Genomic DNA, 20,796 nt, shown 5'->3' with positions numbered 1-20,796 from the left:
ATTGGTGTGGGGTGATACAGTGAGCTGCAATTTAGGAAACCTGGATTCAGGAACATGCTTGGGCTCCTAGACTGTAGGCAGCAGAGATGAAAGTTTATAGAAGTGTCTCATTTGTTTTGCAATGTACTGCTCTGGGGAATGAGAAGAGCAATTCAGATATATTCTAAAGTACCTAACAAAACATGCACTGGACATTATTAGGGATCTGCCTTTTAAACCTCAAGCAATCAAGAGTTAAGGCTGCCACTCTATCCATAATCTGCTGTACTGGGCTATATATTAAAGAGCTTGCAAGCGAGTCATTTTGCCTGAATAATATGCCTATCAGATGTCCAGCTGTGTGTGAGTGACCCTTCTTGCTAATGTAAGAAGCCATGTCTAGCCTTTTTCCACTAGAGGATTGGTTAGCGTATGCAACGTTTCTGAAGGAAGGATTAAAAAAGAGGGAGGTCTGAACAGAAAAAAGAGATTCTGTAGGAACCAGAGTGGTTCCTAGGAGTCCAGCTCCCTTCCACGCTCTCAGGGGAGAGGAAACAAACCACACCAAGCCTATTTGCGTAGATGCCATCCTATTGATGATGGCAATCAGATGATTTTATAATGCCTACCAGATAGGGCCCCCCCACAGTAATTAATTGACAATATTACATATATGAGCACAAAATGGTAATTTTCTTTCTCAAGCCTGAGACAGATTCTGGACTAAAGCTGGGACTGTAGAGAGGAGACATGGTGAGCCCACCCTGCTCTCACACTCCTTTACAGAGGTCAGTTTAAATCCCACACTTTGCACTGCCGGCACACAGACTAAGGGAGAAAGTGTTGGCGCATTGGTTGGTGGAAGCAACCCAAAAAGGTACAGGTGAGGCTAGCTCTCTGCACTGCCTGGTAGTCTGGGGACAGACTTTTACTGGTACTTTTTATTTACTTAATACTGGCACTGTGCTCAGCACTGAGCAAGGCACAAAGCTAAAGACAGTTGCTGTCCTGCTATGCTGTACATCTGAAATACAAACACTAGGAAGGAAAGATGCACTGTGCAGACCAGAAGAGGGAATAATTTAGCTTGGTGATTATTATTATGGGGGTGCAACACACTACATCCTTGTAGTGAGTTACGTTCAGCAGTAGCTGCTTCTGTCTGCAGTCCACAAGATCCCTGGGAACACTCTGCCTCTGCTCTCTGCAGGCAGATTGCCTGCAGGGACAGCCATTGGTGCAGTGCCCCTCTGCAAACCCCTAGAGCAGCTGTGGCTTTAAAAGCTACAATCTGGCCCTACATTACAGTTCAAGGCCGAGTAAATTTTTTCAGCCAAGTTAGCCCATCAATATAGGGGTTTTTAACAGACAGGCTTATGGATCCATAACTACACTGGCAGTAGCAGATGTCACTATAATACAGTGCATGATTCATTATCTGCTGTATTCTTTGCCATCCAGAGAGGCTGCTTTTATATGGGCTTGTTTTTCATGGGTTAGGGTTTTTTTTTAGAGATGGAATGGAGTGAAATTAACTGACTACAGGATGTTGTGGCTTAAAACAGTTTCAAAAAAGTAGATTCCTTTCGTTATTACAAAGCTAAACGCTGCTGCATTGCCCATATACTGTAAGTGATTTGTAGTGTTCTGTACACCATGGTTTGTTTGAACCATAGCCCATGAAAGGAAAATAACCCTTATTAATGCGGAGGAAAGCCCTACTGAGAATTCACCAATTTACTACATCACCAGTTCTCAGATGTGGGTCACCCTTACTAGGTGGATTACTAGGGTCTGGCAAGGGATTATAGTCAACATTCTCACATTTAAAACAAATGTCAGACTGCTTCATAGTATGCAGCTGCAAGGACCCAGGCTGACAGACAGAGAACAAGAAAAATCACTCCCTTCCTCCCACGGCTGCTCTCTTCCCTCCTCCCCACCCAGGCCATGATGAGCTCCAGGAGAAAAGCAGGTTACAGGTACCATTTAAGGATAGTACAGGCTGCCGAGACACCAAAGCAGCTGGCGCACCTAGCAATCAGTTGGGTCCACACCCACTTTAAACAGTGCCTCCTCTCCAACCAGAACACAGGGAGAGGGAGGAAAGGGAGTGAGATTAGTAGTCCTGCATAAAGCACCCTATAGCACCCCTCCCAGCTTTCCTTAGAGCCACCCCCTAAATCTTTGGTCCCTCCCAGTACTCGTTCCTCTGTGAGTACTTCACTTTCCTACACATGTAGGAGACAAATTCTATTATAGGGCTTGATCCAAAGATCCATTGAAAGATTCCCATTGACTTCAGTGGGCTTTGGATCAGACCCACAGACTTCATTGTCGTTTTCACAGCAAATAACAATGACCAGTACTGTGTCCATGTGCCCATATTGTAAATGATCATCCCCCCCAAAATACATGTTTTTATAATAAAAACCTTTAAAGGTAATGAGGCACTAGAGATATAGTGCTGTATAGACAAAACAAAAAAAACCTTCACAGACTATCACAAGCGATTGAAAATGTAGAGTCCATGCAGGATTGTAAGAAAAGGAATGTGGGTGATGGGAATGGAGAGCAAATTTGATAAAACTGGTAAAAACAATGCTATATGTTGACATTATTTTGAAGTAATATAAATTGTTGTAAAATGTATATAATGTGATAGAGAGAGCTATATAACATAACGTATAACAACTACTCATTCAATTTTTTGCCACTGATGCATTCCATTTAATATGCAAAACTACCACTCGCTAATTATGCCAGAAAGTATATATAGAAGTGTCTTTCTTAAATTAGAATTACATTGCTGTTGCAGACATGCACATTTCAGGTGGATCACATTATGAAGGAATGTGCCATCTCTCTCATAGACAGACAATCAGAAAATTGTGATGAAAAATAAATTTCAATTAAAAATTGAAATGAAAATTTTCATAGTCAGAAAATTGGAGGGGTGGGGTGGATATCTATCTGCACTTATAGCACACCCCGACCCCCAGACTCCATCCCTAGTATTTTCAACAGTCTGTGAAGGGAGCCAATGTGAGACACTTCAATTGTGCATCTTTTTCACATTTATGATACAAATGCTGGTATTAATTATTTGTTAATCTGTCGTATTAAATACATTTTTACAAAAATAAAATGTATAAAGTTTTTTATGGTTGCTAGTCTTAGTGATAAGATAAAATAAAGCAGTATCATGAGTCATAAATAGTATCTTCATCTGTAACTGATGTTATGAAAAATGTGTCCTAAGAGGTCTGTGTGTTTTCCCAACAGCATGTTTGTTATCCCATTTTTCACCTGTTGCCAGAATAACATTCTGTGGTTTACATTCTTAGGTATGAAATAGTACTGATGAGGTTAGAGGCTTAGTAGCAGCACAACTACATGGTTGGTTGAAGCTTAAGTGACACCTCGGCTTACCTCAGGAATCGTTTTGTATACTCCAGAGGGAGTTTGTATTCTAACTCTCCTCAGTTAGAAAAGAGTTTGGTCCAATGAAGATGAGGAAAATAAAAAAGTTGAAAGTGCTATGGAGATCCTCAAGTATATTATTATCTGTTGCTCAGTAACATGAAATGCACAGCACTTTGTGATACAGATGAAGACAGATTGCACATGAGCATGTTTAAGGTTTCTGAGACAGAAAAAGTAAACTAGTTGGACATGAGAAAGTGAAATGAAGATGCCCTTTTAATAATTCAGTGTTGGTTCTTTTATCTGTTCTGGAAGTTTACTAAATGCTACACAGAATTTTTGAACTGCTGACATAGATCTGTGGTTCTATCCTTTTAAAGAGACTGGACAAATTCCATATTTATAAACATGCAAACAGTTATTGTCATTTGCATCAGCATTCCGGTCTCTGCTCCATTTGTTTATATTACTCTGTGTTTCTGTAAACAGGCCTATAGATACTAAAATAAGTACCTTGGGAATTCCATAGAACAGCCTTTGCCCAGAAAAGAACACGCAATGAACAAGTTAGAAAAACATTTGACCTACATTCCGCCCTAGGTTACATGCATATGACTCCTCGCTATCTAGGTCCACCCTGCCTTTCCCAGGTCAAAACACAGCTATTGAACCAAATTTTTATCTCACTTACACATGGGGAGTTAAAGGGAGATGAATGCATGTCTCTGAGGGTATGTCTACACTGCAGAGTGAAGTTAACTTACTTAAAGTCGACTTTCTATTTGTAGTGGCATTAGTTGTGGCCATGAAAATTTGCTTTGGGTAGGAAACTAGCATGCAAGGATTTAGTCTAACTAGGGAGGAATTGTTTATGGATTTTGGTTTTTAAATGTACAGTTTACTTTCTGATTTTTTTTAAAAAGAGGCCTATAAGAATCTCTTACTTTAAAAAAAAATTAAGTGAATTTTTATGCATTTGGGATCCATATTACTGAATAATCTCTAGCATATTTACCCTTTAGTCTACAGATCATACTGATCCTTAGTTCTTGTGTTTCACTTGTAGATCTCAAAGCGCTTTACAGTGGAATGGTCAATTTTTGTAGCTGAATTAAAATATAGTTGGTTTCTGACAATCAATTACTTGTCTTTTTCATGCATGATACAACTTCCCTGAGTCATTCACAAGGCCTCTACCCTGTCCATATTTAAATCCCTCTTGTAGACCCACTTCAACTACACTTCCTACAGTGAATTAAGTTGACATCTATATAAATTGCTCACTGCCATTCCCCTAACTTATGTCTACTTGTCTCTGTCCTTTGAGCTCCTCTGAGCAGGGACCATCTCTCTTGATCATTTGGAAAGCCCATAGCACATAATAAGCATAACCATAAAAATTAATATTGTAATATTGTAGGGGGTTATATATGTGAATAATTTAAGGTGATAGCTAAGTGCTTCCTAAGAGCCAGCCTGTCAGTGGCACTACTTGTGCGAATAAGGTGATCACAGTTTGGCTAGAAAGTATTTTAATGAGCAAAACCAAAATGTAAACATTGTATGTGATATTTTGGTCATTGTTAGAATCTGATACAGCATGCAGAGCAATAAATATTTACCTATTCTTCCCGTATGTTTTTCTTTTGCAGGTTACAAAAGCCATTCCCCATTCTCCAGGACAAATGACTCTTCATATCAAACCTTCCCTGGTGTGTGGGGGTGATGGATTTACTCATTCGAACTTTGATGGGTGCATAGATTCTGCCACATGTATTGTGGAGGCTTTAAAAACTAATGTATAAAGTTGTCTCCATATAGTTTTAGTTCTATGGTGAATTTTATCACGATGTTAAATATTAGTGTATTGTTGACATGATTGGCCTATATTTTACATAAATTAAAAAAAAACAATGAATTTGCTCATATCTGTTTAAATGTAAATAAATGTTGAGGCTTCTGGTACATAATTTGCTACTCTGCTATAAAGGAAACTCTTCTGATCGCCTGATTCCACCATCTTTTTGCCCACAAGTGTCCCATTGACTTTATCTGGTGTTACAAACTTAAGGGGTAAAAGATGTTTTTCAAAAGTCACACTGGGCTACTCAATACCTTTAAAAAGGCCCCTAGAAATGTCTGAACATTTTACCATAGGAATGCACACTATTGTCAACTCTTGATCTTTGCCCAAGACTCTCATTGAGATCAGTGAGAGCCTTGCACATAGAACAAGTATAAAAAGTGGCCATAATAGTTACAAGCATGCTTTTCAGATGTGGTTGCCAAAAGTTGGGCTGCTAAATCCATAGTTAGGTACCTAAATAAGTGTCCTTTTTTCCCCAGAGGTACTGAGTACCCAACAGCTTCCAGTGAAGTCATCAAGACTCCTGGATGCTCAGTATTTTTGAAAAATCAGGCCATTTATTTAGGTGCCTAACTATGGACTTGGGAGCCTAACTTTAGGCATCCATGTTTGGAAATCTTGGCCTACATCAAGAAGTTCTTCAGGAGCTATATAGTACATATTCAGAATAAAATCCTGCCCCTACTATCTGAAGTCATGGAAGTGACAGAGTAGAGTAATATCATTGCCCAGTGTGTCCCCCAAACAGGTGCAGATTAACCAATATGCACTGTGCACTTACTGGGTCCCTCCTTCCCCAATATCTCAGAGCAGTCCTACCACCATCGGGAGGCAGGGAACACCCTCCACACACACACACACACCCTCCACACACACACACACCCTCCACACACACACACACCCTCCACACACACCCCAAAACAATAACAAACCACCCAGGGTCAGGAAGGGGGTGTGGCATAACAGAGGGATGGCCCTGCCTCCATGCTGTGGCAAAAGCCAATGCGTCAGATTGGGGAGCCAGGCCAGCCGTGCGGGAGCTTCTGCGGGGTCAGCATGGGGCAGGCTCACTCTCCAACATCCCCCCATAGTGCATAGGGCCCCAAAGTTATTTCATTCAGCACTGCTCCCAACCATCCAACAATACATTTGATAGGTCCTGGTGCAGAGTGGGTAAGGTTGACCATAGGGACTCTGGGGAGTGTGGAATGGGACACACCTTCCTGCTCTTCTAAAAAGCAGCAAAATGTACCCACTGCCTACAGCCAGCTTCATAACCCACTGGGCTAGTCAAAGCTCTGACTGTGTCTCCAAGGCAAAAGATCATGTCTGTGGAGATACAGTGTGCCAGGGAGGGTAGTTGCACGTCCCTGTCATTGTCCCCGGCCCCCACACTGTGTTACATGGCAGTTCTTCCATGCAAGCAAGCAGTGGCTCCCTCTCCTCTCACTACCACACTTGTGCAGCACAGGGTTGTGCCCTACAGTAATAGAAAATCCAACATCCAGTGCAAGATGACTGGTGATGTTATTATTTACTTAATTACATCATAATCTACTTATGCTCTGGGGTAATCTGCTTTTTGTGTTTCTGAGGTGGTATATTTATTATCTTTATTTATTACTAGTCAAGTAATACTGGCTTTATATTCAAAAGATGTTACTGAGAGCTTTCTGCAAGCTCATAGAAGGATTTATTTCTTCACTTCTAGAGATAAAGTACCAATAAAATTTGTCACCCATCCTAGAAGTGGTGCAACCAAAAACAAACAGCCTGTACATGTGAAAGGAAGAATGAAGAGGGTGCTAGAAAGAAAATAGGCAGACATACAAATGCACCTATCTAATTTCACTAGATTTGTTACCTTGTAGCGTTTTCTAATATATATGTTTTCATCTGGGCTATAATGCTAAGTTGTAATGCTAAATTGTAACATTAAGTTAACTTAATGAGTTTAACACAAGCGCACACACACACACGCACATGCGTGCACAAAGTTACTGGACCTGAAAATAGATGCACTTAAAATAGTTCAATATTTGCCAGCATAGTGGTTCAGCGAAGGGTGCATCATGCCTCAGTTCTTTGACTCTTTGCTGTCTGGAGAGACATTGATTCTTAGCCTACTAAACAAGGTGCACTCTGGCGACTTTAGGAAAGGTACAGGAGCAGCAGCTATAGAAGAATTTGCCATTGCTTTAGTGGATAACAAATGCAAAGAGAAAATGTAGATAAGGACTTTACATGAGCACAATTACATACCAGTGTGATAACAGCAATAAAACTCTGATGGCTTTCCAGGTTCAGAGTTACAGTAGCTACACTAAAAACATTAAAACACAATTAATTTAAGTAGTCGCAATTAAACTGTAGTTAACAATAGATGTTAGATACTTTGTTTTGGTAGAACATTTGTAGGTGTGCAATGGCAGTGATATTTCTATGTATATACTTGAACAAACAATTAAGTCAATATGATGAGACCTGAAAAATAAATTAATAAAAAATAGTCTAATTGCTTTGAGAAATACGGACTGTCAGAATGTCAAATATTCTTAAACTACTTTTAATTTGGTTCTGTGAAGTCAAGTTGTAATTGATCAGACCTGTTGTGGTGATAGTGTAAATTTTTAGGCCCAAAATGTGAGAAAAAGTACATGAAAGTTCCTACAGTCACAACAACAAATGTTGATGGGAAATGGTACAAAAGGGAGATAGAAAGAGTGAATTAATCCAACCAAAAAGGCTCACTGCTATAAACTTAGGACTGTCTGTTGAGATCATGCTTCATAAAGATAATATGGGTCTGGAAATTAATGAACCAAAATGAATGTGTCAGATATTAGGCCTAATTGGTGGACAAAATAATGAGGAGATGGGCTATTCCACCCATCACTCCCTTTTGGAGTCCTTACAAAAAAGGGGGAAAAGGCACTTTGGGAGGGAAATATGAAAGTACAGCTAGAGACTACCGGAGAAACTTCACCATCGTGGCTGCTACCCCCACCATCTCTTGGCACCCAGGCCTTCATCAAACTGATCCTAAAAGGTGTCTTGACTAGACTGGGCCAGAGAAAGGGACCCAGATGACATCTCCACCTCTACCGGCTACAGCCAATTCCAGCCAACAGCTAGGATGAAATTGAATTGAGCTTTACAACAACAGCAGCAGCAGCAGCAACTAGCTATTTTCCTCAAGACACTTTATTACCATCTAGAAGGCTGTCAAACAAGGGGTGTTTTCCTTCCAGCTAAATGAAAAGGGAACAAGGGATGCTGCTAAAATAAAAGCCTTATTTAATAGTGTACATTTCAGATGCTTTAACTGTGCATCCTTCCTTTCTTTATCTCTAATAAAAGATTAATAGTATTCATAATGATGCATTTGCCATGGTGCTAAACAGGCTGAGGTCTCTGATTAATGCTGGACAGTGACTGGGTCATATTAACACTTTTGGCCCCTATGTTAAATCTACATTTACAGACATTCCCAACTGAAGTTAGACACAAATTTTATTTTAATTAGCCCTTTCACTAGGTCATATTTAGCAATTTGGAAGTATTAGGTATTCTTCTGCATTGCAGCAAGGAATAAAATGTCACTCTCAGAGCAGACAAGGTGGGTGAGGTAATCCCTTTTATTGGGCCAACTTCTGTTGGTGAGAAAGACAAGCTTTCGAGTCACATAGAGCTCTTATTCAGGTCTGGGAAAGGTACTTCTAGTGTCACAGCAAAAGGCAAGGTGGAACAGATTGTTAAGAACAAGTAGTTAGTACATATTGTAAGGGACCATTCAAGGTAGAGTGGCCAATTAATACCTCTGCAGTCATAGGACAAAAAGAAGGGGTTAGTGGGTGGAGACTGCTTACATATATAAGTAATTAGCATATATTCTAAGGGACCATTCAAGGTAGAGTGGCCCATTACTATCTCACCCACCCACCTTGTCTCTCTAGTATTCTGAGAACAACACTGCTACAACTGTACTACATACTCTCAGGCCAGATCTCTACTATAAACTTACATTGGTGTAACTATGTTGCTCAGGGCTGTGAAAATTCCACACCTCTGAGCAACCCTGTTATACCGACCTTACCCCTGGTGTAGACAGTGCTTTGTCAACAGGAGGTTCACCTGGGGAGGTGGACCAATTATGCAGATGGGAGCGGCTCTCCCGTCAGCAGAGGAGTGTCTTTACTGAAGCGCTACAGCACAGCAGCAGCACAGGTGCAGCTGTGCCACTGAAGCGTTTTAAATGTAGACCTGCTCTCAGAGCCTGCATTTTAGCCCATGTATCCAAGAAGTAACTATCACTCAGACTGTTTTTTCTTAATCTTTTTTTTTCCTGAATTTTTTGGGGTATCTGAAAGCTCTGACAAGAAACCAAAATCTAATACAACAGTTAAATCACTATGGTTTGTTCCTTTAATAGTGTCCATAAACTAATGCTACATTTTAAGTGACATAACTTGCTTAAAATTTAATTTAGTACCTAAGTATGCTTCATGGCATTTCTGTTTTTAATGTCAAATTCTTTCTATTAGGTTTGTATATTTGAACAAGCAAAATCCTGTAAATGGGCAGCATGGTATAAATCACAAAGGAAGCCAGGCTTCAAATGGTCCATATTGTTTAAAAGACCATTGAGACCAACCTGTGGAACTGTCTCATGAAACCCTGGCCAGGAACAGAGTGGCAAGTGTTGTAAATGTGCACATGTCACTCTTGGAGGAGCAATGCCTGAACACAATACTTCCAAACAAGAACTTAAAAAAAAAAGAAACATTAGAGTAGCCACAAAAAGCTGATCACTTTAGAAATAAATGTATTCAAGTGAGAAATGGGTTTAGCTGTTGCTTGATTTAATGCACACTGGCTAATAAGCCCAGTCTTCTAGTTGAAATAAACCTTTGTGCTGCAATGTTGACGAAGCTATATTAACAAATTGTCTCCTCACAAGTTCTGCTCAGGAGCTAAGGATGACAAATGATAGTAACCTTAAGCAGGATTTTTTCCTTTGATGTTTCTGAAAGGAGAAAGAAGCCTTGGAAAAAATGGGAACAGTTTTACCAATGTTTTCCAGTGTATTGTGTCTATTGAAAAATAGTGTATCATTGAGATACCGGTCCTTAGTCTAATCTCTGATACATCAGTGTAATCCAGATTAACGCCACTAAATGCAATGGAGAATATCAACATCAGTTAAAGTACTCAAGATTTACACTGGTGTTAGCCATAACAGAATCTGTCCTGTTGTCTCACACATACAGTGCAGCCAGTCTCCTCATTCAGTCTGTTGGAGTTACTGGTGGACTTTCAATTTAAATATGCTACCGCTTGTCAAAATGAAAACTGCAGTTCAACAGCCATGGATTCAGTGAATCAGAAAAAAAGACCCCAAAAAATCAGTGTTCTTATTTTATTCATCCATGCTCCTCATATTGACTTCTGAGAATTCACAAACTTCATGGGGTGTCTGTCTGCCTGGAGCAAAGCTTCACACAGCTGTGATTCAGATTTCTGTAATTTACACCCTTCCAGTTCTTTTGTCCTTGTCATGGGGCAACTACTGTGACACGCAATTATGCCCTGCAGGGCAATGAAACCAGCCTGGAAATACTGTTCTGCGATTCAGTCAGGGTACATTCTCTCTTCAGAACAGGAATTCCCTAGAATTTTGTATCTCCATTAGACTACGATATCACCAGAAATCAAGAGCAATATATACATGGTTGTTAAAATAGACTTTGATTGAAATATATGAATAGCTTATTTGAAGTCCAATTTTTTAAAAAGCTGAAAGATTTTGAATTGGGTGGTTTTAACTTGGGAAGGAAATCATTATCTTAAAGAGGAATATAAATCCATTTACCCTTCACTTTTTTTTTAAATATAATTTGTCATATCAACTTTAATTACCAAAGCCATTTGTTTTAATGAGGGCTTTTCTCCCTCACAGCCCATCTCCTTTTTCATCCTGTATTGAAGCCACATAATGCTGAATTTGTGACCTGTCAATAGTTTCCTCTGCACCAGACTATGGAGTCATAAACACAAGATAATGACTTTGCTGCAGTTTCAAGTGGAAAGAGAAACTGGGCTGCAAGGAGAAATGCCCTAATCAGAAAGCACATCTTTCATAGGAGCAACGGGAATGCAGGAAAAGTAAGAGCCTAATTCTGTATTCCTTGAGCACCCAGATCTCCAGTTAAACGTATAAAGGAGCTTGGGTGAGCAAAGAATGCAGGATGCCTCATGTACCTGTAAGTTTGTTCTGACACAACTATCCTGTCCTTTCAATTTTACTGTTATGAATGGCCCTTTTTAAAGGAATCTTTGTGAAGAATGTTATGGAGTGAATGCAGTTACTCAGAATTTGATTGAGTAAACAGCCTACATTTATATATTTAGAAACAGTTGTGTCATTACAGCTCCTGATAAGGAAATTTTAAAAAAAACAAAATCCAGGCCTTGCTGCTTGGAGGAAAGAGAGAGATATCTGTGTCCACTGTTATTTTGGGAGGTGTTATCCTAGTGATGGGCACCATATAAGAACTTTGGTATCTTCCCTCCCTTTATAAACCTGTTTGCCCTAGAATTGTCAAGAGCCTCAGCAGTCATTTCTGACTAGGATCAGCTGTATATGTACCAGTAACCTGTAGCTGGCAAGCAAAAACTTTCCACTGTCAAAGGAAGATTGTTGCTGTATAATGCTGTTCTTAGAAAGTAAGCAACAGAGAAAGTGCTGAGAGCAGGAATATCCTGGGATAATAGTATTGTGTGGAATTGCCAGGTAGGCAATGACACATGACAAGGCTTGGGTTGAAATCTGATAACTGCATACCTCTGGTGTGTTGTGTGACAATGGCACATACTTGATAAAGTGTAGTTGTCATAGTTTAGGAGGGGGGCATTAATAATATATTTTGAAAGAAGTCTGTTTGGTGGGGAAAGGTTTTTTTATTATGTATAAACAAAAAGAAACAAAGTAGTTGCATCTATAGATAAATCCATCACAGCTATCTTACTCAATAAGAAAAAAATAATTTCAAATTGTCATTAACAGTAGTGTTCGTTCTAGTCAGTTTAGTTAACTAAATATAAGTCTTTGACCCATCTGACATCCTAAAGCTCATGGCAGCTTTTATCACAATGTGTAAATTAAAGACAGACCTCAATCATTCAGAGACTTATGCACATGCTTAACTCTACATGTGCGTAGACATCCATGAATCTACTCACGTGTAGCGGTCTTTACAGGACTGGGACCTTTGTTCCCATTCAGGCTGTTCAGGTAGTCTGTGTTTCAGCACCTGCTCAGTGGTGCCTCAAATTACATGATCATGCTATACTGCAGTAAGATGGTAGCTTAGCAAGAGCCACCAACATGTACTGTTACAAGCACATTGAAAACAATCACAACCCAAAAACTATCCTCAACATGAATTTTGAATAAACAGTATTTCTTTGGCTCTTGCACTCCTCTGCACATGTAAAACTGAGGCAGCCCAGAGCCATACACTTGCTCACCCTTTCTGAGCCACTGCTTTGACCTCTTTGGGAGAAGGGGCAGTGCCAAAGCAGAACAGCCAGGCATCATGAGAGGTGCTTCTAACAGAAGGCTGAGATTGACAGGAACATCAGGGGCAATTCAGATAGTCTGCACTTCCCTCCTTTCTGCATTGACCGCAGTAGCTTCTCATTTCTTGTCTCTGCTACATAGCCATTGGTTGACCATGCCTTCTTGCTTGACAAGTTATACTGCTGTATGAAGGGAAAATACCATGTAAAGCCACATGTTGCTTAGGTACCGCCATCTTGTCTCTTGCCACATACCCACAACCATGCAGCTGTTGTGTAGAGACCACAATGAGTAAGTGTGGCTACACTCTAGAGGAAAAATACTATTGCATAGTTGTCTTTCCCCTCTTTGTGACCCTTAGCCCCTTTCTAATAATGTCTGCTTCCCTCCCTGCTATGCAGTGGAGAGGAGCAGATGGCTATCGTGTAGAAAATACATTTTTAAGAAGGTAAAAAATAAATTCTGGCCTCATACAACCATTTACAGCTCCTGTTGACGTCAGTGGCCCAAAGTTTATGAGTTGAGGGGTGCAACATTTTTTCAATAAAATTGAAGATCTTGAAATTCAACATTTTTATATTTTGTAAAGAACTGTAAAACGGGCTAATTTTCGTGGAAAATTTTGCTATGATAGATATATTTTTGCTTAAAAATGGGCTGAAATGTTTTCTGGTACAAATGGGACCCTTTGTCCAAATGAGGATGGATTTGCAGAGACATGCTAACATTTGCTTCTTCACTTATTTTTAATTGGGAAAGAGCCATCTCATTGAAACTGCAACTAAAGCCAAATCTGAAACTGTTAAATGCAGAACACTTTGTACAAAATCATGGAAAACAGAAACTGAGAAGATAATACAGCTCTGACTGTAACTATTGTGGTTTTTCCTTTGTGGGAGTGAGACCTTGTATTTTGAAAATCTCAGCTATTAAGAGTAAATCAAAAACTCCCCCAAATGAAAGAATGACTTAATTCAAAGTAATTGTGAAAGTGATGCCTTCTATCAGAGACACACTAAAATACCGCAAGCCAAAGATAGATAAGGGGAAATGATTATGACCCCATCCTTCCAGCAATCCAACTACTATGGTCATTATTAGACCTCAAAATATCTGATAATATAAAAGACATAGATTTTTTTAAGGCCAGAAGGGATCATTATGATCATCTAGTTTTATCACTAATCATGACTGATCCCATGTTCTGACCTGCAATCTCATGACTGACTCTTCACTAGTTAACTTATAAACTGACAAATGCACACTCTAGAACTAGAAGAATTCATCTTTTCTTTTCTTTTTTTATGGTCAGAGGAATGGAAATATGGACAAAATATTTCATATATCTTTTAAATATTTTAACTCATTATACCTTATAAAAAAAAAACTTATCTGCAATCAACTAATCAAAAAAATGTAAGCCAAAATATTGTCATCCAGTGGACTGAGTATTCCATATTAGTCTTTCAGTAGCTAATGGAAATGATATTATAGCTTCCTTTCCATTTCTCTTTGATCTCTCAGTCCTTATTCTCAAAGGAAACCTGCCCAACACTTTCAAAAGACAAGCCTGAGAACTTAAATTTGTTACTGTGCTGGACACCAAAAATCATGGTCTGAACAGAGACACTGGATTTACAGTTTATAACAAAACCTGTGACCCACTCATCCTTCTTTTTGTCCTATGACTGATGAGATCTTAAACAGGCCACTCTACCTTGAATGATCCCTTACAAGATGTGTTAAACAATCAGCTCCACTTTGCATTTGACTGTGAGGTTGGGAGTCCCTTTCACAGACCTGAAGAAGAGCTTTGTGTGGCTCAAAAGCTTGTCTTTCTCACCAGCAGAAGTCGATTCAACAAAAGATATTACCTCACCCAAACAAACCAAAACACCAAGACCCTCCTTTGATCAATTTGAACATCAAGTTTAAGGGAAATTGGAAACCTTTCTGAAGGGTTTTCTTTTTTCTTTGCCCCCTATATTGTCTGTACCTGTGAGGGACATGACAGACATTCCAGAGGATTTGAATCCTCGTAATGTTTTGTAGTCTAGTCTCATATCATCATTATATATTATCCTCACTCTATCCAGGAGAAAAACGAGTCATGAAGAGATTGACGTCCCCACAGGAAGGCCAGTACTTGATGCCGATACTTCAGAAGCCACTATCCATAGTTGAAAGGAGAGTGGCAGAATCTTTTAAGGTAGCTGAAGAGATTAGTCAGATAAAATTCCTGCACTTTTGCCTGTTTGGGCATAACCTTCAGTTTATGTGATAGGTAAATCAGGTATAACCTATATCTCCTGGCTCCCAGCGTGGTACTTCAAGGCCACCCTTCCTCTCTAAATGAAACAGTTAATGCCTTTACATCTTTTTTCCCCTCAACATACCTCCGTGCAGAAACTCCAGAGGACTTAGAGATTTAAGAAACAGATAGTATTGTTAGCACAAGATCATGGCATTCAGAGTGGGCTTAGCATGCCATTTGGTTAGATAGTTGGATATGCACAAGAGCTGGATTGGGTGAGGTCACACTGGCCTGCTGGGTAGGTACATTTTCCTGGAGTCTGCTATCTTGTGCTCTAGAATGTAAATTTTCACTTTAAAAGTTCTTATGCTCACAAAGAAAACCTTCAGAAGAAGTGATGTCTTCTTAGTCTGCAGACACCCTGAAATGATGGGTCAGAGAGGGGTGTGCTGACCCATTTATCTCACAGAATGTTGATTCTGGAGCCCAACAGTGATTATTTAAATATTGACATCGTTAGAAGGATGATCCCATTATGAACAGCTTCACAATCTACTGTGAGCAGTGTCTCTTTTTGGCACCACAGTTAGGTAGAGCTTGGGTAGGTATGTCAAAGGCTTCGTCCCTCTGCAACATGTCAGGGCCATGTACTTACTTAGGCTACAGTCATTTAGGTGGGGACAGTTAATATCACCAGCCCAAAGCCTGAAACTCAGCTCTCCATGTGAATTTCTCTGGGGTTTGCCACCTCCAGGGTTCAGAAACAACAATAAAAAGTCTTAAAGAAGCCACCAGTCGCTTTTCCTTCAGGGGAGCCAGGGGCAAGCCACATTCCGGCTTAACGTTCTCTCATCAGTCATCAGGGACCATCTTGTGATAATGGTTTATAGTGCAGCCCAGGGAGGTCCTCTCAGGGAGCTCAGACAGTCCATAGGCATGGAGCAGATACTACCCTGTCTCCATCCCCTCCCTCATGAGCTGGAATGATCAGAAATCTACTCTTCACCCAAAGCTACCCACTGGTGGGTCGGGCTTCTCCCTCTTTTGAACTCTCCCTCCAGTCCTGACATGCCTGCAGGGCCACTCAAGTCCAGAGCAACACTTTAACCCCTCAGGCAGGGTTATAGACCACTTATTTCCTTCTGATCACTGTGTGCACCAGTGTCAGGGCAACTTGTCCAGGACCCTGTGGCTGCTGAAAGGTTCCTAGTCTGACTGGCAAATAAAATAAAAACAGATGATAAGACTGGCAAAAATACAGGCTATTACACAGATAGGCTTCTGTTCCCTCTGAGAATTCCTCATTCTCCTCTCGACTACAGACACTTACTTTGACTATGAATGGCCACTTCCTCTTTGAGGTATCAGCACCCTCAACCCAACAACAATCTCTTCCAGTCTCCCCACATGGGAAGAGCAGCACAACCACCACCCACACTGAACTCTCAAGAACAGCACTTATGGTGTGAGAAAGATGACCTCAACGTCAGGACACTGGCTGGGAAATCAGGAGATGTGTGTTCAGCTGGCTCTGCCTCAAACTAGCTGTTTGACCTGAGATAAGTAACAATCTCTCGAAACCTCAGCTCCCACCGTTTAATTGGGAATAATGCTATCTCCCTACCCTTCAGGATAAACTCAATAGTGTTTGCGAAGTGTTCGGCTACTAGTACTGTACATAGATGGGGACAATGGGGTGGGTGTCTGCCTGCACTGGCTAAAGTGGAAGGAAAGAAGATTGGTTGCCTGCCAGCAGTGGGGACAGACATCTTCCTTGTAGAGGTGAATGGTTTGAGGCCATGATCTAGGGGAAAATTTGAAGAGGAGTGTGGTTAGGAGTTTGCATTGGGGAGTGGCATTGATCAGGCCTCACATCAAGGCCTGAACTCAACCAGTCTGCTCCTGCACCATAGACACCATGTAAATTGGCTGAGGCGCATATCATCTGATAGGTCTTAGAGGTTAATTCCTACATCTGATAACCCCCACTCACTACACTCATTGTCTGCTTGTGAGATTTCAGCAGCATGGCTTTATGCATGCTTTTGAACTTATCTTTTAAAACAAAAAACAAAAAAAACCCAAGTCCAAATCCCAGACTGAGTTGTGTCGCTGTTCAATGGACAGGTAGCATTTCTGAAATTTATAGACTGCACAATTTTTCTATTAAGAGCTAAATAAATCATAATGTTTTCAGATGGGTGTAAAAACACACCTTAGATTTTGAGAGTAATGCTTATAAATTGTGTATCAGAGTTGCATCAACATGTCACCATAAATCTGCTCATCCATAAGAAATGTTCAATGATCAGGGGAGAAAAGAAGCAAAAACTGGCAAGGGGAAGGGAGGGAAGAAAGGAAGAAAAGACCAGCCTTTAAATTATAGGTCTTGAGTATGGCATTGATGGTAAAAATAATAGCAAAAAGGAGCAAATCATAGTTTTCTTTGGGAGGACGCTAACTCCTGTTCTATAAGCTTGGTTGAAATAAAATAATTTCACCACTTTAAAAAGAAGCAACATTAAAGAGAGGAACTTGCTGGCCTGGAGCACAAAGTACTCAGGGACTTTTGTGTGCATCCAACATGCTTTGCTAATCAGGAGGGGGAAAAAAGCCCTCAGTTTTGCCGAGAAAGCAGGAGAGGCATTTTTGGAGACAGAGAAGTTAATGGCCCATGCACTGGAAAGTGTGCTCCTTCCTCTAGCATCAGTCTTTCAAACACTTATTTTTGCCCTATGTCATCTCCCCTTTCATACTGGTCAGCTGCTGTAAGGGAATTTACTGTCAGCAGGCAGGACGTATGACCATGTCAAAATAAGGGATCTTATTCTGATCTCATTGAAACTAATGCAACTCTGGTATAGTTCTGCTGAAGTCAGTGAAGTTCCCCAGTGATCTCAGATTTAGACACAAAATGTGGCCCAGCCTATTGGATCTAGCACTGATATAATCTATGCTACAGCTCAGAAGTCAACTGCTTGCTGCTGTGAATGTGCCAAGTTCCCACCAGTTCAGAGGGGAATGGCAGCTGATTAACCTAGTTCTTTTTAATCACATTGTAGAGAACTCCCCTTTTATTCACTCAGAAGGCCCAAATCACTGTAGTCTCTGACATCAAGCTAGGATATCCTGGTGTGCTCAGCTCAGGCTGGTCAAAAGGACGAACAGTGGCCACTGCCTAGCATCAAAGGGGTTAAAGGATGAACTGAGAGACAAACAGTTTAAATAAAAGCGATGAACAACTAATAGACCAGTTTTTAGAGGACACTGCCAAGGTAAATAAATTGGCAGAGCGTCTCCCCACCGGAATACACATGCAGAGAGGGCCTTCTGTATGTGCCTGTCTCCCTCTCATGTAATGGGGGATCGGTCACCTGCATAGCAACCAACTGTCTAATTCCAGCTTAGGTCAAAAGCAACCAGAAATTGTTCCCAACTGATGGCTGTTTTGTTGTGACTTGCTGTAGTCCCCGTAAGCATGAAAGTGTTTCATTCTTACGCCCATGCCTAGTAAGGAACTTTCCACCATCACTACTAGTTCTTCCACGGGCTTGAGATCCTGGGAGACTGTGCAGCGCTCTTTTCCCCTAGGAGGTGCTTCTCCAGCTCATTGGTTGCATGTGACGATAACTGCAGTAATGCGCCTTGTGCTGTACCTGTTGCTCGCATTTTACATGAGCATTGTTAACAGATTACTGTGCTGGTCCAAAGTCTCATTCAAATAAACAAAGAACTCAGATGTGTTTTTAAAAAAAGTTTAAAATGAAGCTTAATTTGGGCCTATAGGATTTCATCAGAGCCACAATGCCTGTCTCCAAAATGTGGTTTTAATTATGCGTTTAAAGAGCTCACAGCCACTTCTACACCCACTTGAAGACCTGCAGCTCCAAAAGGGCAGATCTGCATGTCTACTTAGTTTGAGCTGGCAGATCCTCCCCACTCCCCCAAGAAGGGGATGTGGTTTGAGCAGACAGCACTAAATACTAATAACAGTCAAAAAGAGGCAGATCTGGGGAGAAAATGTTCAGTTCAACTTAATGCCAACCTTATCTGAAATAACTTGCACTCTTCGGCATCCACATCTGTGTAGTCACTAGGGGGCTGCTTAGCTACAAGTGTGTTTACAGAGATACACATCTGTCAGCTGAATCAGTGACCCAAATGCAAAGTGTAGCACTCCAGAACATGATGTGGATTTGTGACGCTCCCAGGAGGGCTATGGATCCATAAACTAGGATATCAGTCAGAGACATATGGATTTTGTCAATGTTAATTTTGCTATAATTGTACTCAGGTTACGCAAAGGAAAACTGCTCGTTCTGCTGAGATCAGCATGCTGACATGGCAAAGCTTAAACATGCCTTTTTACCCAAACATCCCACTTTAGTAGCACCCCAGAGGTGATTGCAGATCAAAGGACCTGCCCTTCTCTCCAGCTGTCTCATCTCTCCCTCTCGGAGTCCACCCATTTCTTTTATTTCTTCCTCAGGCCATCCTTCTGGTGACCCTAGGCCCAGTCCAGTAATGAAGTCAGTGGTGTCTTCCTGAACCCGAAGACAGCCTAGACTAGAGCAATGACTCTGAGTGGCATGAGCCACATCCATTTTAGGGTTTCGCTACATACAGTATTTCCTACAATTGAACTATACCCATTTCTAAACCCATTTACTGAGCTAAACAAGCAATATTGATCTAAGCACTTTTCTATCAAATTGTGTTCACATGAGGGGGTTGCACCAATTTAATATTGTTGGTTTAGAAACAAATATCATCAAATCAGTGCAAAAAATGGGGTGTACACTAGGGCTTATTGGGATGTTAACTCCGAGACCAGTTGCTTTCTGAGAAAGCCCCAACCAACAGCACCCCCACAGAGGACTTTGTGGGAAAGATCCCTTGCTGATGCTACTCCATCATGGGTCCATAGTGTCAATAGAAGTCCTCCAAACACAGAAACCTGTGCTCAGGGGGTGGGTTTTTCTAGGCTGGATTCCATCCCATATGAAGGCAGTGAGCACCGGGGTGGAGAAAGGGGAGTCCTCAGTCTGCCCAAACAGGAGCTGCACTGCCACTCCTATGAGCACAGCCCATGACTGAGACGTCTCAAAAAGCAGCAGACATGTACATGGATAACAATAACATCCAGAATTACAATAGTAAAGACTGAAAAATACAAGAGGTTTGGAAGGGATCTTAACACCCGAGCTTAAGACTCGAATTAATGAAGGATAGAAAAAACTTCCCTGAGGATAGGTTATGCTATAACTGCCTTCTACAGAGCTTCCTGCACCTTCCCCTGAAGAATCTCCTACTGGCTGCTGTCAGAGATAGAATACTGGACTAGATTGACCCCTGGCCTGATCCCGACTGTCAGTTCCTGTGCTCCAGCTGGCACCTCTTGGGGTGAGGCATGTCACCGCCAACCCAAGCAGAGGCAGGGCCATAGCGCAGCGTGAGACCACAGTGCTGGGGCAGTATCACGGAGTTTTGCGTGTGGAGTGTGCCTAGAGATCTGGCTTGCTTTGACCTGGACCTGACTGACAGAAATGTCTCTAGAGACGTATCCGTTAGGTATTTTTAATTGCCCTAGGAGAACTGAACACGACTGTCAGGGGTTCACAGCAGCTCACCCACTCAGGAGACATGAAGTTGCACTCTGTGACTGTTGAAGAGTCTAACTCACCTTCC

At 41.0% G+C, this 20,796-nt stretch overlaps 1 protein-coding gene across 2 annotated transcripts in view; it reads left to right on the top strand.

The window, feature by feature from the left end:
* RNLS (renalase, FAD dependent amine oxidase) overlaps nucleotides 1-5,403 on the top strand; it is a 132,188-nt gene extending 126,785 nt beyond the window's left edge. For both annotated transcript variants that reach the window (XM_067552790.1, XM_067552789.1), the window contains one exon: nucleotides 5,058-5,403. In XM_067552790.1, coding sequence (XP_067408891.1) covers nucleotides 5,058-5,210 — 153 coding nt within the window. In that variant the 3' untranslated portion in view covers nucleotides 5,211-5,403. The remainder of the gene's footprint in view (nucleotides 1-5,057) is intronic.
* Nucleotides 5,404-20,796: the final 15,393 nt, after the last annotated feature.

Source organism: Emydura macquarii, unplaced genomic scaffold, assembly GCF_026122565.2.
Source record: "Emydura macquarii macquarii isolate MOO-44397 ecotype Brisbane River unplaced genomic scaffold, CSIRO-AGI_Emac_v2 contig_1390, whole genome shotgun sequence".
NCBI classification, from domain to species: Eukaryota; Metazoa; Chordata; order Testudines; family Chelidae; genus Emydura; species Emydura macquarii.
The sequence above is the reverse complement of the archived record's forward strand: the minus strand, read 5'-3'. Positions and strand labels throughout refer to the sequence as shown.